The sequence below is a fragment of the Ruditapes philippinarum genome, unplaced genomic scaffold (genome assembly GCF_026571515.1).
Source record: "Ruditapes philippinarum isolate M1 unplaced genomic scaffold, ASM2657151v2 ctg6126_1_1_1_1, whole genome shotgun sequence".
Lineage (NCBI taxonomy): Eukaryota > Metazoa > Mollusca > Bivalvia > Venerida > Veneridae > Ruditapes > Ruditapes philippinarum.
In genome coordinates, this window is record NW_026851834.1 from 28,864 (window position 1) to 48,840 (window position 19,977).

A 19,977-nucleotide genomic window follows, 5' to 3' on the forward strand; every position below is an offset into this window, starting at 1 on the left:
ATCACCGATACCACTTTGTTATCCTTTTCTATAATGTCAATAAACCTTAAATAATTCGAATGACATGCATTACAAATGATTGTTCGCATGTATTTCGTATACAGTTATTTCCTGAACAAAAATTCTATGAAACATTCTTTTTATACCTATTGTCTAAAAGACAGTTTTGATCCAATTGTGTGTTATAATCATTATTGTAAATCTCTTAATGACACCCTTACCGTCCACGCAAGAATATTTATACACATTCACATACATGTAAGCATAGTCTTTAACACTTATATACTTTTAAGAAATTTTTACGTTTGTTTCCAAAACTTCCACTGCTGATGTAAAGATGTTGATCGTTAGCATTCAAATACATTGCTTGTGGGTCTGTTACTCCATCTCCTGGTCCTAGTAACACAATAGCTTCACTCAGGTCTGACCTCATTTGGTAAACGATGTCCTGATGCCTGTTACAGACGTAGACTGACCCAGATGGAACAATGATAATACCATACGGGCATTCTAACTCACCTTGATACAAGTTCAATAGATTACCATTCATATCAATGGACAAGACTTTGTCCAACTCCCCATCAGATACGTATATTACAGTCTCGTCAGTATTCACAGCGAAATTATGAGGAAAAAAACAACGTTTTCGTACTTCATCATCCGGTTTGATCGTCTTGATTATTGAACCTGTCGGCTGGAGTTTCTGAAACTTTACAGGCTTCCAAAATGACACATACAGATGTTTGTTCACCATCCTCACGCCTGCCGTAATGCCGTTGGTTTTAATTGTGCGGTCTATAACCAGTTTGCCTCGTATGTCTAAAATCTGTATCAGATAACAGTCTTTTAATACAACAGCTATCTGGTCATTCGACATCGCTGTTACTGCAAGTGGCTTTGATTGTAATGGTAAAACGTCTTTAATGCTGTCTTTTGTGATATCCACGAGTTTCAAGCATTTATTGAAAGCATCACATAGGACAAGCTCGTTTTCTGAGACTAACGCCATGTCTATGATAAGACATTCCTCTTTTTTGTCAGTATGTGATGCAACGTTGATGTCTCGGACGTAAGTAAACTCTTCATTTGTGTTTTCTTCACCGGTCATTTCGTCTTTGATATTTATCTTAGAAACTGAAGCGGTTCCATCACGACGGATTCCTTCATTTGCTGCTTTGTTCATTTTTATAACGTGGTGCTTAGTTATTTCTCTAGAGTGGCACTTGCAACATTCATCGCAAAGATAACAGCAACAATCTTCACAGTATCCAGCTGGTTTTACTTCTGCTCCAACTATTTTACACGGAGTACAGAATGTAGGGGATTTTCTCGGTGACATGCCATCTTTTCCAGCCTTAGCGTGATTCTTTGATGAATTTCTACTTAAATGACTCTCAAAGCACATGCTGCAAAGATATATTTTGCAACCTGAACAGAACCACTCAGCCATGGCATCATCTCCGACAATTGTACAAGGATCGCACTTGTGGTATTCTTCTGGACTTTTGTAACCTGATGCTACTGATTTCTTGTCACTTAGTATGTATTCCTCAGAACTGACATACACTGATGCATCAGAGCTTTTTGTTCGCGTTCCCTCTGGTTTCTTGTCAAGTTGTTTGTCTTCTTCAGAGCTGACATATACTGATGCATCAGAGCTTTTTGTTCGCGTTCCCTCTGGTTTCTTGTCACGTTGTTTGTCTTCTTCAGAGCTGACATATACTGATGCATCAGAGCTTTTTGTTCGCGTTCCCTCTGGTTTCTTGTCAAGTTGTTTGTCTGCCTCAGAGCTGACATACATTGATGCATCAGAGCTTCCCTGTGCTTTCACCTTTCCCTGTGGTGTAGATTGTATTATTATGTCTTTTCCTTTTTGTCGTCCACTTACATTATCAGCCATCTTAACAAAGTTCAAATTCCAGAAATAAATTAATGCACAATAGCTAACGGTTCTACTTTTATATTCTTTAAGTTTTGTCTTTCATGAAAATATAATGAGTTTAAAAAGATTATGTTTTCTGATTTTTACATTAATTCACAGATTAAATCTTCCAATGTAAATGTCGCCCCTATTTAACTGTTTCCCTTAAACAAGGTACGTAGCTATAGAAATTATCAAACACTTGCAGGTAAAACAAATACCCTCATCGACTGTTTATAACGATTAAAACCACGATACCCATTTAAATTAACGAAGTGATTGATGAGCTTTTTTTATAGTATAATCTGTCTTGTAATACAATCCTCTTATACAACAGTTATCTTGTCATAAGATATCGTTGAAACTACAGGTGGGTTTTGATTATCACGATACTTTGAAAATTGTATACATATATTTTTATTTTTTATTTTATCTTTCTTACTTGAGAAAAGTTTGGCCTTAAAGGGTGCACATACATTAATTTGATCATAGCCATGAGCAGCATTATTGAAAGCATTTGACATGGACTGATACTGATGTGATATTGTACAAAATATAAGACAAACCCGAATGATTTTGTTCAAGATTATATCTTACATCTGTCAAGAATAAAGGCATGGACAACAGTTGTTTGCACAGTGTAATTCTTTGAAAGTGTTAGGTCGGATATATGCATGTCTGTATATGCAATTATACATCTTGCTTTGACTTAGTTTAAGTGACCTATATGGCACGGTGACCTTTATTAACTAAATAAGCAAGGACTGGTTATACAAACCTTTGGCTGACAAATAAATCTTTTGCCCGGACTCCTAAACACCAGTAAGCAGACGGACACCACTGGTAACATGATTTTAAATTGAGGAAACCGAAACAATTTAAATATACTAAATTGAAAATTGTAATTTCAGATACAAATTATAAATAAACAATTTACAGCGTTAAGAATGTTTTAGCGACTTTAAATTTCTTAAATCGCATAAAAAACTCTTATGCACAAAATAAAAAAAAAATAAATAAAAAAAAAAAATAGATGAGATGACCATAATAACGTTGTGTTACACATGTACAGTCTCTTTATGCTTCACAATAGACTTCTGACATAATAGGATGACATATTTGAACTTCTTTCAGCCACATGACAAATTGGCACCTTCTATATGGCGCCCTTTCTTAAAGTCCAATAACATTATCTTATGTATAGATAAAGAGTATGTAAATGACATTTATCAGCGTCTCTGGAAGAGAGAATCAAATAATAATAATATTGTGTGACCAAAACTACAAAACATTTGAAATTATATTTCTACTTTTTGAATTTAAAAGTAACAAAAACAACAGGCAAAATTAAATCAAAAACAGTAAACACTATAAGAAAATTCTAAACGAAATTAATAAAAAAATATATGTGATTGAATAGCTTAAGAATTAATAATGAAAAACTCTCAGTAAAGACGAAAACAAACGTTTAAGCTGAACCAGATGACCGATATAGTAGAAGAATTTTATACGACAATATGTCTTCAATTCCAATCTTATTTTGTTAGATATATGAACTGCTTTGCGTATACACTTTTTGTAAATTGTAAAGTGTTTATATATAATATGTATTCTTGGAAATAAAATCAGTTTAATAAGTTTTAACATAGATAAAACTCACAAAAAACCGGCTTAAGAGAGATTTAAAAGTCAAAGAAAATATAAATATAATATCTAAATGAAATTATCACTATAAAAGACATAGAATTAGATGTTGGTGATTTTAAAAGTTGAATTGACCTTTCGCCGCCTGTCAATCAAGCTGACAGGTGTCACAGAACTAAGCCAATCAGCTATCAGTATCAGTTTCACGAAGTCCACCATTTTCCTTAGAAAAGCTACTTGTATAAGACAACTGTGCAGAAGTGATTTACACTGAAATTATTTAAATATTTTGACAATTTAAAGCTATTTAATCGGTATATTAATCCAGTTACCAAAAATACTGACATTTTGACAGATCAAATAAGTTAGTTTATAACAAAAAGTAAAAAAGTGTTCATATGGAAATAATAAGTTTTACAGCAGGTACGAAACATTTATCCTGGCTGTAACAGAATGTATAAAAAAAGGAAAAGATTTTTACAAATCCACCTTTTCATTACCATTCTTTCTATTCATAATCACATTATATTTATAATGTCACAGAATATCTAGAAGATATGGTATTTTTGGTTTTAATGTATAGCGATCCCTTCTCTGGCGTAATGTCAATTATTCCACATTAATCGACAGGTAGTCGACAGGTAGTGTCCTAGCTGACATCCAGTATAAAATAATACATTTCTATGATATATAAAATCATTTTAATTGCATGTTGTTTAATTTGCATTTGGATACGCCGTCGGTTTCCATAGGCAAAATGGCTACAATTAACTGTATTATTATCATAAAATCTCAGATATTTTCTTGCACAATTGGTAATCAAAAATACGAAGTTTGAGCGAGTTTATAATAAATATATGTTCAAAAACGGAATTTAAATTTGGGACATATTTAGCAACCGCACAATCGAATAAAAGTATAATTATGATCAATTTTAAAAGGAATGCAATGAATCTCTGTAGAGAATGGATGTTGTAATAGATTCCTATTGGAATCTTGCATTATAACTTATGTAACATACTTAGGTGTTGGCGATGAATTCCACTTTTTGTTAATCACTCATGAGCGCTTGTTAAATGCCACATATGAGAACAGACAGAATATTATGATTCATAAATTAATTGAAAAATACATCAATATATGCTAAACATTTTCTTTTTTCTTCTTCTCTCACTGGTCAAAATTACAGATTTAGCATTACGATAGTTTTATGGTATACAACTAACTGAAGACAGTTTTTTTGTTATGACAATATAAATATGAACTAGATGTAGTAAATTGCTTGTCATTTTAATATATGGTTGATAGTTTTCTCAATTAATATCAATTTATCTACATGTATTTAATTAACTCATGTTGTCATGTATCTATTATGCATGTCTTGAGAACAATAAGAATTGTGTATTTATTGCAATAACATATTCAAACAAATTGTTTTGAAATTATTTTAGAAGCAGGCTATCAACCAGTATTATCAATTAAGAACGAAATGATTTTTCTTAAAATTTCAAAACCCCGAAGGACCTAGTCTAAGAAAAGTAAACATCGGCGTCCCTCGTATTACTTAGAAATAACCCAGGTAAAATTTGTTCTTAAATTGAGTAAAATGTAAAGAGACAATAAAATTTGGAGAATTTAATATTGATATAAAATCTATTTTAAGCACCTGGTACGACGTTTTACTAGTGAAGTGTACGTTTCCACTTCCTGGTGAATGATTAAGTTGTGCATTTGAACTTAAAGGAGATTAATTTATCAAATGTTGAAGATAACGTTATTGAATTCATTTGTAATCATTTTAGCAATTTTAAGCGCAAATCAATATGTTACTGACAAAAGTTTTTTTTAAAAGAACATTTTAATTCTTTCTGAGAAAGAAAAAGGATGTATATATTTTTATTACTTTAGATAAAAACAGTGGAATTCCATAAATGTATGTTCAATTGACAGCTAACCGTTCCAAAAAATATAATTAAGTATCAAATATGTACTAGCAAGTAAGAGAACTCTTGTTCTGTTTATCTAGTGTTTCTTTATTCTTACCACTTAACCTTCATTAAATCAACCATTGTCTCAAAACCAGGTAGACAGATCCGTAAATTTTACTATAAATAGCGGTGTTGAAAAGTCTTATCGCACATGGGCATATATCACACTTCATGTGCAGCACTTCTTTACGTATTCCTACACATACTCCTATTTTGACAAAAATGAAACATTACGATGGCCAAATAATGCATCAAATATTTGAGCTATTCTTATAAATTGTCCACGAAATCGAAATAAATTGATAATAACTTTCGCGCTTCAATGAGTCCTACTCAACTAAGGTCCGACATTTCCTAATCGATCTATTACTTATAATAGCATACCATCATTTCGCGATATTCTTCATCAAATCAGATATAATGACACTTTGCCTGGAAAACATCCATGTTTTCTGTTTTGGTAACGATGCTTCTTGATGAAGAATCTCATTTTAAATTCATTATTGAATATTTTGCCAAAATAACTGAATAAGTAAAACAATTTTCGCAATCGTCAAAACGCTGTTTTCAACAATTTGAGCATGGACTGAATTCCTTATAAACACTAATATTAAGACATTTTCCACTTTTAATTTTGAAGTATTTATCATGATAACCTTCGTTTTTCATGACAAATCTCAACTGAATTTATTTTCACTGAATATTTCGATACATAAATTGGTTCAGTAGATTTTTTTTCGGACGGCCAAATGCATTTTGTCAACCATAGAAAGTCAGGTCCGCCTTTCAAACTAGGTTGTAGTTTCACTGATATTTATATTTTGTTTCTTGTGTGTCTGGTGAGTGAGAAAGATAATAAATCATTTAGTTAGATATAGAGGATAGAGAAATTCCAACCCTCGGGCAATCTGTTCCATCGGGAGCTCGCCAAGGCTCGTTCCCGATGGAACCGATCACCCTCGGGTTGGTATTTCTGTATCCTCTATCTAACCCAATGATAGATTCTATTAATATAGTATACCCAAAACTTAGATATCACTGAAAGGGACCATTTTTTTAAAAACTTTTATTTAAAATTAATATAACATAATTGTTTTTTGAAAGTAGTGTTTAACCTTTCAATATCTATAGACATTTAAAGACAAGTATTATATATTTCCGAGCTAATAAAATTATCCCTGTGTATGTCAAACATCCCTTTTATTTTTATTGTATCTTTATATTGTATCTTATCGAACCGATTCATCCATATACTGTCCATGACCAAAAATATTACATGGTTTGGCACTAAAAATAAATGTTTGACCATGGTTTCAGTCGTGATTTTTTTTTCAATTCAAAATAGATAAAAGTAACAGTACAATAATAAACAGTGCAACACAAATTTAGAAATTGGTTCCACAAATAAGATATATAAAACTTAAAATTGATTTGATCAATGAAAATGACTCTTGGTTTGAAAGGTTTAAATATATACATCACAAAGCATTTGTTTAATCCAGTCAAATTCAGGAATTGAAGGCAATAAATATATGTATAGAGCAAGCAACATTCGTCGAACTCCTTTAAATGAACCTATTTGTTTTGATACAGGATGTGGATTTCAGTATATTTAACAAAATTTTACAAGACTTTTTCAAATATATGAAACGAATTTTGAAAGCTAATTTTTACAAGAGACCAAATATTATAGCCTTCAATTAGGTTTTAGATATAAAGTCAACAGACAAAGTCGCAAACAGAAAATTGTTTTATGGAATTGTTTAACAAATAAAACAAATATTGTGTTTATTTGAGAGATGTTATTGTATTGATTTTTTTATTGCACATCATATGCAGTCAGCTTTGTCTCTAATTACTGGCTCTATATATTTTTTCAAATTTATAATTTAGCATTCAAATATTTGACACAGTTATTTAAATTAAATCCTGTTAACAAAGGTATCATCACTGTATACTAATATTTTACATGTTACTTCCTGCTAAAGTCATTTTATGCGGATGTAGATCGAAACCATGTGTTTGTTATTTTTCATCAGATTTAGGGGATACAAAATGTATTTCCGAATGTTTTAAATCTTTTCACATTGAATGGCCTTGCATTAATCATATTAGTATCAATCATCATAGTATATGAGTATAACGAGTAAACAGCAAAGTATAGCCAAATAAAATGGGAATGTGATAAACATGTATTGTGTATATTTCACCGATGAACTGATACTCCTCTTTTTAATCAACTCATCAATCAGTATGATTTCTTTCTCCTACATAGAAATGTGATATAATACTTAGTACTTTGATATAATTCAAAAATACAATGACAATGACAAAATTATTTGCTTCATGGCATTGCCAAAATATTAGACACAGTATATTTACAGAGCATAGTTAGTGCATAGCAATTAACAACTTTAACATTGTACAAAATCCTTGATAACGCAGATTAAACGGGAAAGATAAGTGTGTATGTAGGACAAGCTAAAGATTATACGAGTTTCCTCCCATGTATTGACCTCATTAGCAAATGAACACCTTTTAGTCAGTGCCGTATGTCATGTGGTATTATATCTACAATGATGGTGCTTATGCCTCAAAACTTTTATCTGTATTCTTTAAACCTCATTGCATTTTTTAAATGTGTTAAGTGCAAAAAAAAAAGAAATTTGAATTTGAAAGTTTATCATAATTAAATGTATGATATTCAGCGTGGCATTATTACATTGACCTTTAATAGTTTAGCCATTATAAAATTGACATTAAGTTGTAATAATGGAGACAATGTTTAAAAATATAACACTGCTTTAATCGAGGCAAGAAGGATGGGGGGGGGGGAACTGGGACGTCAACGGTAGATTCCGTTTTCTACGGTCGTTTTAAACTTTTTTTTTTTAAAAGAAATCCTTTTTTATTACGTAACAGTAACAATTAACATTTATCAAGTTGTGATTTAATTTATTAGATAAGTAAACCAATAAGAAAAAAGAATGAGGCTGTGCTTCTTTTGTAGCCTTTTCAAGAAAGAATTAGCTCGTTTACGTTAGTCTGTATATTCTCTTATTTAGATAACCCCGCACGTATAGAAAGAGACCCAGATGACCATTTTTAATTTAATGTCAGGAATTTTCATTTTACTCGAAAAGTCACATCTTAAGCATGATAACTCAATATTAATGCATGTTTAGGGACCAAATTGTTCTGAAGTTGGTCTATAGGGAAAAGAATACAGTAATCTGATCTGTTAAAAAGTAGAACAACATGCAAAGACAGGAGAACGTTATCTCAGATTAGATTCTTCAGTGAGCATCTCTTGTGACAAGTGGAGTGGATGGACACTTAACTCGTTATCGCAATATTTGCTATTTAAGTTTAATTTAAACAAACGAGCCACTTAATGTATCTTATACTCAAACCTTTGAACCAGCCTTGTATCAGTGTAGCATCATGTTAAGAGGCAATGAGTCATGTGAGGGTTTCTAAAATAAAATGTATTAAAATATTTATTATATGCAGACATTTATTTAAAAGCGTTATACATTATGTTATCTTAACCAAATCCCCCTCTTTAGATGCTACCAGATGCACAATGGCATATGTACTCTTCTTACATAAACCAAAGTACATTTAGGCTATATTCAAGTAAGGCGAGACGTTTTTGCATAAATCACAGTTTGAATATTTACTTCCAAGGCCTCATTACATCAAATAATATTAGAAAGGAAATTAATATTTCAAACCAGTCTTTATGTACACAAGTTAATTAATATTTGGATTATTATTCACTGGTAGTGTACATGGTAAGAAGTGACTATAAAATAATTTTACTCCTGTAAAATCTTTGCATAGCAAATCAATTTGTAAATAAAGATGTCATAGTCACTTTGAAAATAAATGACAACATTTATGGAATAATTAAAATTAAGACACATATATTGACCCTGTTATCCATAGGAATACGAATATATGCCATATGGGCGTTTTTTGTAAAGTCCAACCGGAAATTTGTCCAGCATTACTTTTTTGCATTTGAATTTGTTTTTTTTTCTTTAACATTATTATTACTCTTTGCCATTGCTTACTAAGCAGCTTCCACAGAATGACTTACCAAATCGTATAACATGATTATCAAGTGACTCTGTGAAACCCAGTTATTTAACGGAAATTTCCCCGCTCTCACAATATTATGGAGGAGCAAAAATCTCCTTTGTAGATCAAAGTGTCTATGACACCTAGAAATTTCCCAAAGTGAAAGCATCAATTCAAGGAGAAGAAAAATATCTCCTCGTGCCAGCTTAACATATAAGCAATTAGGCAGCAACATTATTTGCGCTTCGATAACACAATTAATATTTTTCAACTACTAGTATCATTCATTTAACTGTCTCAAAAGTACGTCTATTGATTCAATTTCAGTACTATCCGACATGCAAGTCAGACTAGTAAGTTCGTTTCATGTGAAAGAATATTAAGGTAAAATGGTATTCAAAGATAAGAGATAATTTAACACTTTGACTTTGAGAATTTTACGACCTCACAAACAATATTTTTTATGATTTCACATGCTAATCTGAAATCATAATAAATGCCATAATGCTGAAATTGATATCGACTTTTATTTTATGCTTTTCAGTGGATTACTGATTTATCCGTGAAAATTATATTTGATAATTTCACAGTGAAAATTATCAAAATATAATTTCACTTTTTTCAATGACGAAACTACTTTTTTAAGATTTTCCCCATGTGGTACCTCAATTTTATTTTTACTGACAATTCTGACAATACCAGGCTGTTAAAAAAATAGCAAAGCTGAAATAGATAAATAACTTAAATGTCAAAAGTAATAAAGAGAGAAAACTTACTTCTATTCCTTCAAATTCCAATCACAAAATTTCGTCTCTTAATTTTTTTTGTTTCGTTTTTACAGTCTGAAAAATACATTCCTTCCCCATGCTAAACTGCTCTTGATGACATTTCGGCATATTAAAGTATCCTACGAGCAATAACTGCCGTATGCTTTATGAAAAATTGAAAAGCATTGACAGCCATCACTCTCAAAATAAGTAAAACAACCCAGCGTTCCTTAGCTGCCTTAGCAAGCTTCCAAGTTTTCCATTTTCCTAGCTCCTTTTCTGAATGTTTTCACTTCTGTCAACACTTATTTTTTGTCTGTTACAATCCTCATATAAGTTTTCTTTCTTTTAAAAAGGTGTATGACTAACAAATCCAAATTATATCCTTCTGAATCTTACACAATTATTTTCCTCCCATAAAATACACAACTTTAAAAGTGGCTGCCGCTTACATTTTACAAAACCAGGTCTAATATAAATTCGCAGTAAGTAACAGAAATATGGATGGATGGTTGGACTTTTTCTCCTACAAGAATTGTTTGTTTTTATTATTAAAACAAGCGATCATTCATATTATTTAATAAAATGAATAAATATTACCGTCATTTAACCTTGATTGGCGGACTTATTTTTCAGCTCAAAACTTCTTGTTTTAAATGAGGAATTCCGTCTAAATGGGGCTCTCAATGGGGGAAACAGATTTTAATATTAACGTTAAAATTATGGAAATTTCGTTTTAACTTGTTTTTAAGCATAAAATAAAAAGAAAATTTGTCTGTTTGTTGTGTAAGATGTAATTTTATTTCATCTCGTGAACTTTAAAAACAGTATTCTCACTCGTGGCTACGCCACTCGTGAGAATACTGTTTTTAAAGCCCACTTGATGAAATAAAATTTCATCTTACACACAAACAAACAAATATCCTCTATATATCACGTTATAAAAAACATGTTTTTTAATTTCTATAATTACTTTTATATACCTAAACAGAAGTAAGTTTCGTGCAAAAACTCAGGTCCCGGTATGAATTTGTCTTTTTTTCATCATTCTCAATTTATTTAGATTAATGTTAAGAACTAGTCTGTTGAAACCCGAATCCAAAACCCCGAAGAGTAGCGAAAAATTATATGTTTGGATCATCAAATTTCAAGTAAAAATGCAGCAGATAAATCACAAAGGTAAAATCATCATTAACCTGGACTACACACTATTTTGCCAAAACAAATTAACCGAATGGAACTTGCTGTGCGGAGTCTTAAATGAAAGACAGTAAAAGTTTTCCCCATTTTCACAGCTTTGCCCTACATTCTCTTTGGTATGACATTAAGTTCATTATGCAAACTGAAAATTGTTTAAATCCACTTTGATATTAACAATTTTTTTATTTTAGGTAGGAAAATTTGCTGGGACTCAACATGGTTCAATACATCTGTTACATTGAGAAATGGGTATGCACCTATATTTTGTCTATATTACACAAATACAATGTTGTATCGTCTAGATATAATTAACAAGTCTTTTAAAACATGTTCAACCTTTTGAACGATAACCGAGGAAATATGTAGAAAAAAAACTTTTTCCAAATCGTACAAACCTATATGACACCTTGAATCAACACTTTAATCCTTTTGATCATTATATATCCTGTAACAAAAAAGTGATTCCATTACTGAAACTTATATATCTATTTTACGAATTATACATTTGGTTTTTCATCTTTTTTATAAAGCATAATAATTAAATGAATAAATAAAATAAAAGTTATATAAATAAAACAAACATTTTTAAAAATATTGTTATACATTTTTAGAAACATCTTATAGAACTTTTCACAAAATATTCAGACTTTAGAACGTGCAACTAGTCGTTGTTTGGGAAAATATATTCTGCATATAATATGTATCTGCTTCTAATGCATTTTCAGGGGCACATTTATAATTCAAGTTCTCTATTTTTTGAAGAACATTCAAGCTATGCAAGGTTTTCAAAACTTGCTTTAAATATATATGAAATAAAACTTTATAATAAAAGTTCTAAATGATACCTTAAAGGGTAATTTTAAAGTGAGTATTAGTTCAAATTTCAATTTTACACTGTCGGCCGACTATTTCCGTGCTAATTAGGGGAAAGAAGCTCTGCGCTGCAAATCGCACTGACTGTGTTTAGTGATAACCTCTTTTAAGCAGGTGAAATACTATAGGAATAACAACAACAATGTCACACATTGTGCCATTTAGAATATTTATATATTGTCAGTATTATTAATTTTATAACTTATAATTCGTCGGCTTGTCTCCACACAGAACTATATTCATGTTATCTTCATTTTTTCAGTGGTATAAAACTTAATTTACAAATAGTCATTGCCCAAATCATGGCCGAATAAGTGTGTAAACAACGCATTTTATTTGTTTGTATATTCCAATATAGCAACTTGCATCAGAAAACATAGATATCATCCTAATAATTGTTGTAAGACAAAAATATTATGATAATCAATTTGACTTTAAATAAAAATCTCCATCGACTTACACAATAATGTTAGAATCGAATTCAATAATTTGAAGAAATAACCCAAACTGCAACCTTATAGGTTTTCTTTATGATATAAGTGAATTGCCTTTTCTAAAAATACATAAAAACAATCAAATGAACTTATAACCTATTTCAGGGGTTTTCTGGTTCATTCCTCGAAAATATATCTAACTTGTTAGAAAATAAGAGTATGTGTTTAATATTATTATCATATTTCAACAAAAAATATATTTGAACACTCTTCTTGTTCATATTAAATTACTTACTATAATGACACCAGAATAACATGTTAAATATATTTCTATGGAGGAACACCATTTAGTAATAAAACTTTCTTTTCAGATCAAATTATGAACACCAACCAGCAAGTGTCTTAAATAAGATTTGCGCTGGCGAATCGATAATTGCTGCAGAGTGTAGAGATGACAAGCTCGAGTCCTTCAGTTTAATACTGAATAGTACAGTTAATCATTACGTAGCAGTATGCAATCAAGTTATTGGGCTTATTTGTCAGCCTTATCCACATATTCTGTACGCAAGTTGTCCAGACTTTGCTATTCGATACGGTTGCCAGTGTCCATCAGTAACATCGACCGTGGGTAAGTTGAAACTATTGTCTCGAAATCGTTGTTTTCACACAATTTTCAGCAACAGTGTAACGTATTAATGAATTCTAACTATACATCATCTGACACAAACAATAGAAATAACAGCAGCAACAAACCAGAAGCTAAAAGGCAGAAAACATACAAATAAATTAACAAACAAACAAACAAACAAACAACAACAACAACAACAAAAATATTATTATTAATAATAATAATAATAATAATAATAATAATAATGATAATTATAATAATAAAAATAATAATAATAGTAGTAATAGAAATAATAATAATAATCATCATAATAAAAACAACAACAACAACAATAATGAATGTTTATGAATTTATGTACACTGTATTTTTTATTAGCCAATGTAGTTCTACATAAGTATGAAATATTTTATTAGACGAATTGGTCTACAAGAATCATTGTATTAAGTAATTTCATATGAGCAAGAAGAGTGTTCAAATATATTTTTTTGTAGAAATTTGATATTGTTATTTAACACATACTCGTATTTTCAAACAATTTAGAAACATTTTTGAGGGATGAACCAGAAATACCCTGAAATAAGCTTTAATTAATATTCATTAAAAGATCATACAACAAACGCTATAAAAATGCGTTATATATCCTCTTTACATTGAAACAAGAATTTTAATAATATAAGACATTATGAACACCACAGATATATCTGAGCCTAATTTGAATCATGATCTTTTTTCAGGAAGTCATCTTCGTCTTGAAGATGCTATAGAGGTCAAGTGTACAGCATCACACTGGAATATATCTGTCAACATGAGTCGCTTGCAGATGAAGTACCATTCAGTCAAACCAGCTGATCTATTTTTAGGCTCGGAGAAATGTCAAGGTCATCTTGATAACTCCTTTTTGCTTTTTCAACAAAGCTTCAACACGTGTTCCACCTCTGAAAAAGTAAGCACATCAACGAAAACTTCAGCACTCTCACTCCATAATCTCCTTCCATTGTTTACAGTGTTATCACGTTTATGTAATATCTGCTACAACTTATTTGATTATATTTATATCATTTGAGAAACAATGAATTTTATGAGAACATATCTTATTATAAATATCCTTTACAACAAAGTAGATATCTCACAGTTTTTTTATTTACCATTTTCACATTTGGTATAAAAAGTTTACAAATAGTTTATAATAAGTTTTGTAACAAAACGGTTTTCTTTATACATACACTTCTATTTCAGTTTAATACTGACATGAATATTTACAAAAACAACCTTTTCTACATTGTATTCGACCCTGTTCGTCCATATGTGGTTCTGAAACACGAGTGGACTTTTAATGTGGAATGTGACGTCAATGCCAATGAAGTAACGTCATCGCACGTGGAACATATTCCGGAAGTACATAATGCCTCGTTTACAAGTCACTACCAATTATCTATGACGTATTTTAGTGACGTTAACTTTTTAAACCGTATTTCCGGAAATCCCCTAAAGGTGGTACTTGGCGAAAATGTATTCGTTAAAGTGTTCACTACATTGCCTGATTGGGATACAAAAATGATACTAGAAACGTGTTTCACGAGGCCATCAGGAACAAACACATCAGCTATGGATGTCACTTTGATAAACCAAGGGTAAGAAATTGAAATATTATGTCTTTTTAAAGTATAAAACAAATTCAGATAGCAGTTCTAGATACAATAGGTATCATAAAGGCCGCCTACAGCAAGTAGTTGAAATTGTTATCTTTTTCAGAATAGGTTTAATCTAAATGTTAAATTGCAGTGGTATCAACAAGAAAAGTAATGCTTAAATGTGTTTGACTTGTACTCTATGGCGCTTAATGATTTGATAATAACGGAAGTAAGGGGACTTATCGACTCCGTCTATATTAACCATTGTTGATTAAACTTTATTTGTAAAACATGTACGCATTTTTAGTGATTTTCTATTTACTTTTTATAGGAACAGCCAATGTTTTTATTATTAGTGGGAAATTTATCTCATATTCTAATAGAATAAATGTATTTGAAATATTTCACAAAATTTATTGAAACATTCACCTTTTCATTCTGGATTTATTAATTAATTGTTTATAGTGCTTTATTCATATATATTTCAGATGTTTGGTAAATTGGTAAAAATCTGCACTCTTTCTGAGAATAAATAAAAAATATTCAACTTTTTAGGTGTATTTTTTTAAATTGGAAGGGGCTTTTTTGGCCACAATCTTTTACAAAAGAAACTCACTTTATTCATTAAATGCATTCTAATATTACTTGGTTTTAGATCGAGAACTCACATCGGTAAACATACTTTATAATAAGCCAATAGTTCTATTTTAGATGCGAAGTTGACAGAAACACACATATCATCTCGCAGTCTACCCATGAGACAAGATTTGTGTACAAAGATTTCAAGTATTTCAATAACAATGGTGGACTTGACATATTCTGTAACGCAACATTCTGTCACACTTCCGACTTTTCCGCACGGTGTACCCAAGCCTGTACACACACAGTCACGTGAAATGGATCAAAATGAAGACGCCATATGAAATGTATATGTCTAAATCTGAAAACTTAAATTACCTTTATTTTTTGACAAAATATATTTCAAAGTTAAAAATGTAGGTAATTTGCAGAATACGACCCCATAAGACGATTTGTTTTCGCTTAGTTTATTGTTAAGTTTTATATAAGAGACCTATGAAACATTCTTTATGACGGTCAAATTACTTTATATGTAAATGTAATGATATACACCGTTGATTTGTGTAGATTTGTTTTTAAATCTTAGTCCTAGGTCATATTTGATCTCAGACCCTGCAGGTATTTGATCTCAGACCCTACAGGTATTTGATCTCAGACCCTACATATATTTTATCTCAGTCTTTGGGGATATATTCAATCTCAGTCTTTGGAGAGATCGCATTAGAGTTATTTTAATCTCCGTCTTTATGGTTATGTTTAATCTCTTTACTTGTACAGCTTTTAGCAATGATAATGAACAAATTATTTTAGCGTTACTTAGATACAATTTTGGATCAACTATAATGTAACTTTCGTTTACACTGTATGTTAAAATATTTACGAATGGAAGAACATCACGCCGATATTTCCTGCATATTGATTCTCTTCTGCTGTTTACAAGCAAACAAGCAAACGTGTAAAAGATGGGGAACATTTGTTTACAACCCATTTCTAGAATATTCAATTAAGCGATAACGTAGGTAAACTAGCTTAGTTCTAAATTTATTTGTTACAAACCATGTTTATAATTTCAACACAAGCATGAAGTATAGGGAAATAGGCTTAGTAATTAACGTACAAGTATAAGCTTACAAACTGTTTCTAGAAATAGAAACATGTATGTATTTTGTATGTATGTATGTATGTATGTATGTATGTATGTATGTATGTATGCATGCATGCATGCATGCATGCATGCATGCATGCATGTATGTATGTATGTATGTATGTATGTATGTATGTATGTATGAAAAGAGTAACATTGAAGTAAGGGTTCATACTGAATAAAAGATTTAAATAGACACCTTGCGGTTTACAGAAGAAAAAAAAAGACAACAGAGTATTGTTGATGGTATATTATCATTTTAGTATAGTCAACAAATAAGTTGAAAGTTAATGACACATTCAACAGTTTAAAAATTGAGCTGCACTACCAACAAACCCAAACGTTTAAAATTTGAATGCCTTGCGGGTTTGCATATTTCAGTTTAAATTTCACATGGAGGAAATGTATAATCTGGTCAATTATTAGTATCACATCCCATCATCTAACTAAACTTCACGACATTCTGTTTAATGCCGATCATCCATTCGACCACGCTCTGAAAGGGGAAATGAAACACACAACTTTGATTCAACTTTTATGATTAGGGGGTAGCGTGAATCAAATGCACAATGTGTAAAAGAGAAGTTTTATTATTCTGAAAAAGAGAGAAAGAAAGAAAAAAAGAGAAAAAAACTCTAAGGTCTAGTTCGAACTTTTGTTGAGTTTATTTTGCATTTGTAAATAAATCATGAATCGAATTGACAATTCAATATACAAAACCAAAAAAAATCCATGTTAATATCTAGTCAAAGTGGTTTCTAATTAATTTGATATATATTTTACCTCATTGAACAAAACTAATCAAAACAAAACAAAATACCAATAAAAAGCGCATTCACCAATCAAACAGACTTAAGTGTAAGAGAAAAAAGAATGTTTAGAATTAATCATAAATAGCACGTTCAAAGTTTTATATTACGCACTCTATCTAAACACTCAAGTACTCTTATACACACCGTATATACTATACAAATAAAGATATCTTAATAAAACAGTAACTTAAGATTCCTGAGTTTATCTTATTTTATGCATTAATCACATTTATGCAACCTTTAATGTTGGCCTAAAAGAAAGTATTTTAAATGAACTTGTTGAAATAGTGGGGTTTGGGTTTTTGTTTATTGCAGCATTAATTGAGATCATGGTCTCTTGTTCTTACCTAGGTAACAGATAAACATCTAAGACATAACAAACTTAGTAAAAAAGATGCACGTGATGTATTAACACTTTTGGTATGAACGGTAAGAGGTTCTGACTAAACATTTTAACCATATACACATTTTACTTTTCAAATATTGCAAACATACACTTAACATTCCATTTTTATAAAATATCTACAACTATGTGAATACCAATATGTTATTAAATGGCATTTTATCGAATCTACCCTTTTTGGGAATTTTAAAGATAAATAAAAATTATTCAACGTTTTTTTTTTTGTTTTTTTAATGGGAGGGGGCCTTTTTTCGGTCTCTATCGTTTACAAAAGAAACTGATTTTATTCACTAAATACATTCTAATATCACTTGGTTTAAGATAAAGATCTCACATAGGTAAACTTACTTTATAATAAGCCAATAGTTCTATTTTGTTGTAGATGCGAAGTTGACAGAAACACACATATCATCTCACAATCTACCCACGAGACAAGATTTGTGTACAAAGATTTCAAGTATTTCAATAACAATGGAGGACTTGATATATTTTGTAACGCAACATTCTGTCACACTTCCGACTTTTCCGCACGGTGTGCCCAAGCCTGTAAACACACAGTATCGTGAAATGGATCAGAGTAAGATCGCCATATGAAATGTGTATTTCTAAATCTAAAAACTTAAATTACTTTACTTTTTGACAAAATATATTTCAAAGTTAAAAATATAAGTAATTTGCAAAAAAGGCTCAGTAAAATGATTTGTTTACGCTTTAATTTATTGTTAAGGTTTATATAAGATACCTATGAAACATTATATATGACGGTCAAATTACTTTACATGTAACTGTACTGATATAAAGATTTTGTGAATATCGTTGATTTGTGTAGATTTGTTTTTAAATATCTCCGTCCTTGCAGGTATTTGATCTCAGACCCTGCAGATATTTGATCTTGGACCTTATAAATATTTGATAGCATACCTTGAATATTTTTATTTCAGACCCGAAGTCCTTGTGGACACATTTGATCTTAGACTTTTGAGAGATCGCATTAGAGTTATTTTAATCTCAATCCTAAGCGTTATATCTCATTTCATTCCTTGTGCAGCTTTTAGCAATGCTAATGAAATTTCTTTATTTATTTCTATATCTATAATACCAATACAAGCATACAGTAATCAAGCTGAGTAATTAACATGCGAGCATTGTTTACAAAAACGTTTCTATAAATGCAAATATAGGCATGAAATAAATAACATTGAGATGCGGTTCATACTGTATAAACATTTCAACTGGACACCTTGCGTTTTGCAGTAGAAAAATAACACAGAGTATTGTTGGTGGTATAATATCTTATTAGTATAAGCATAAATAGAAAACTCATGACACATTCAACAATGTAATAATTAAAGTCGTTATTTCATCATCTTAGAAAAATGAGCTACACTCCAACCAAAACCAAAAGTTTGAATGCCTTGTGGTTTTTGCAAATATCAGTTTAAATTGCATTGGTCAATTGTTAGTATCACATCCTACAATTACATAAACTCTGCGACAGTTATTTTTAATGCCGATCATACATTCGACCACGCTCTGAAAGGGAAATGAAACACACAACTTTGAATCCGCAATTTAAAGATCAGGGGGGTAGCGTGAATCAACTACACAACGAGGGATTGAGTAATATTACAAAGCTGTTTTATAAAGATTGTGTTACTATTTTTATTGTCTTTATTAATATGAAATTATCAGGATTGTTCTGAAAAAAATCATCAAGGTCTATTTCGAACTTGTGTTGAGTTTATTTTGCATTTATAAATAAATCATAAATCGAATTCATGATTAAAAAAATGAATCCATGTTAAAACCAAGAAAAAGTGGTTTCTATTTTTTTCATATTTTACGTCATGGAACAGAACCAATTAAA

The 19,977-nt window shown here is 30.6% G+C and overlaps 1 protein-coding gene across 1 annotated transcript; it reads left to right on the plus strand.

The window, feature by feature from the left end:
• Nucleotides 1–9,318: 9,318 nt before the first annotated feature.
• LOC132740756 (uncharacterized) lies at nt 9,319–16,315 on the plus strand. Its single transcript, XM_060728730.1, has 6 exons — nt 9,319–9,350; nt 11,798–11,855; nt 13,285–13,541; nt 14,276–14,484; nt 14,778–15,172; nt 15,884–16,315. The coding sequence occupies exons 4-6, from the start codon at nt 14,347–14,349 to the stop codon at nt 16,065–16,067; spliced, it is 717 nt and encodes a 238-aa protein (XP_060584713.1). The 5' UTR covers nt 9,319–9,350; nt 11,798–11,855; nt 13,285–13,541; nt 14,276–14,346; the 3' UTR covers nt 16,068–16,315.
• The last annotated feature ends 3,662 nt before the right edge of the window (nt 16,316–19,977 follow it).

Bases quoted from the DNA above. Each gene is read 5' to 3' on its own strand.
- LOC132740756 (XM_060728730.1), top strand. From the start codon at position 14,347: ATGAGTCGCTTGCAGATGAAGTACCATTCAGTCAAACCAGCTGATCTA. The intron at 14,485-14,777 runs GTAAGCACATCA...CTTCTATTTCAG, and splicing joins CGTGTTCCACCTCTGAAAAA to TTTAATACTGACATGAATAT. The intron at 15,173-15,883 runs GTAAGAAATTGA...GTTCTATTTTAG, and splicing joins GTCACTTTGATAAACCAAGG to ATGCGAAGTTGACAGAAACA.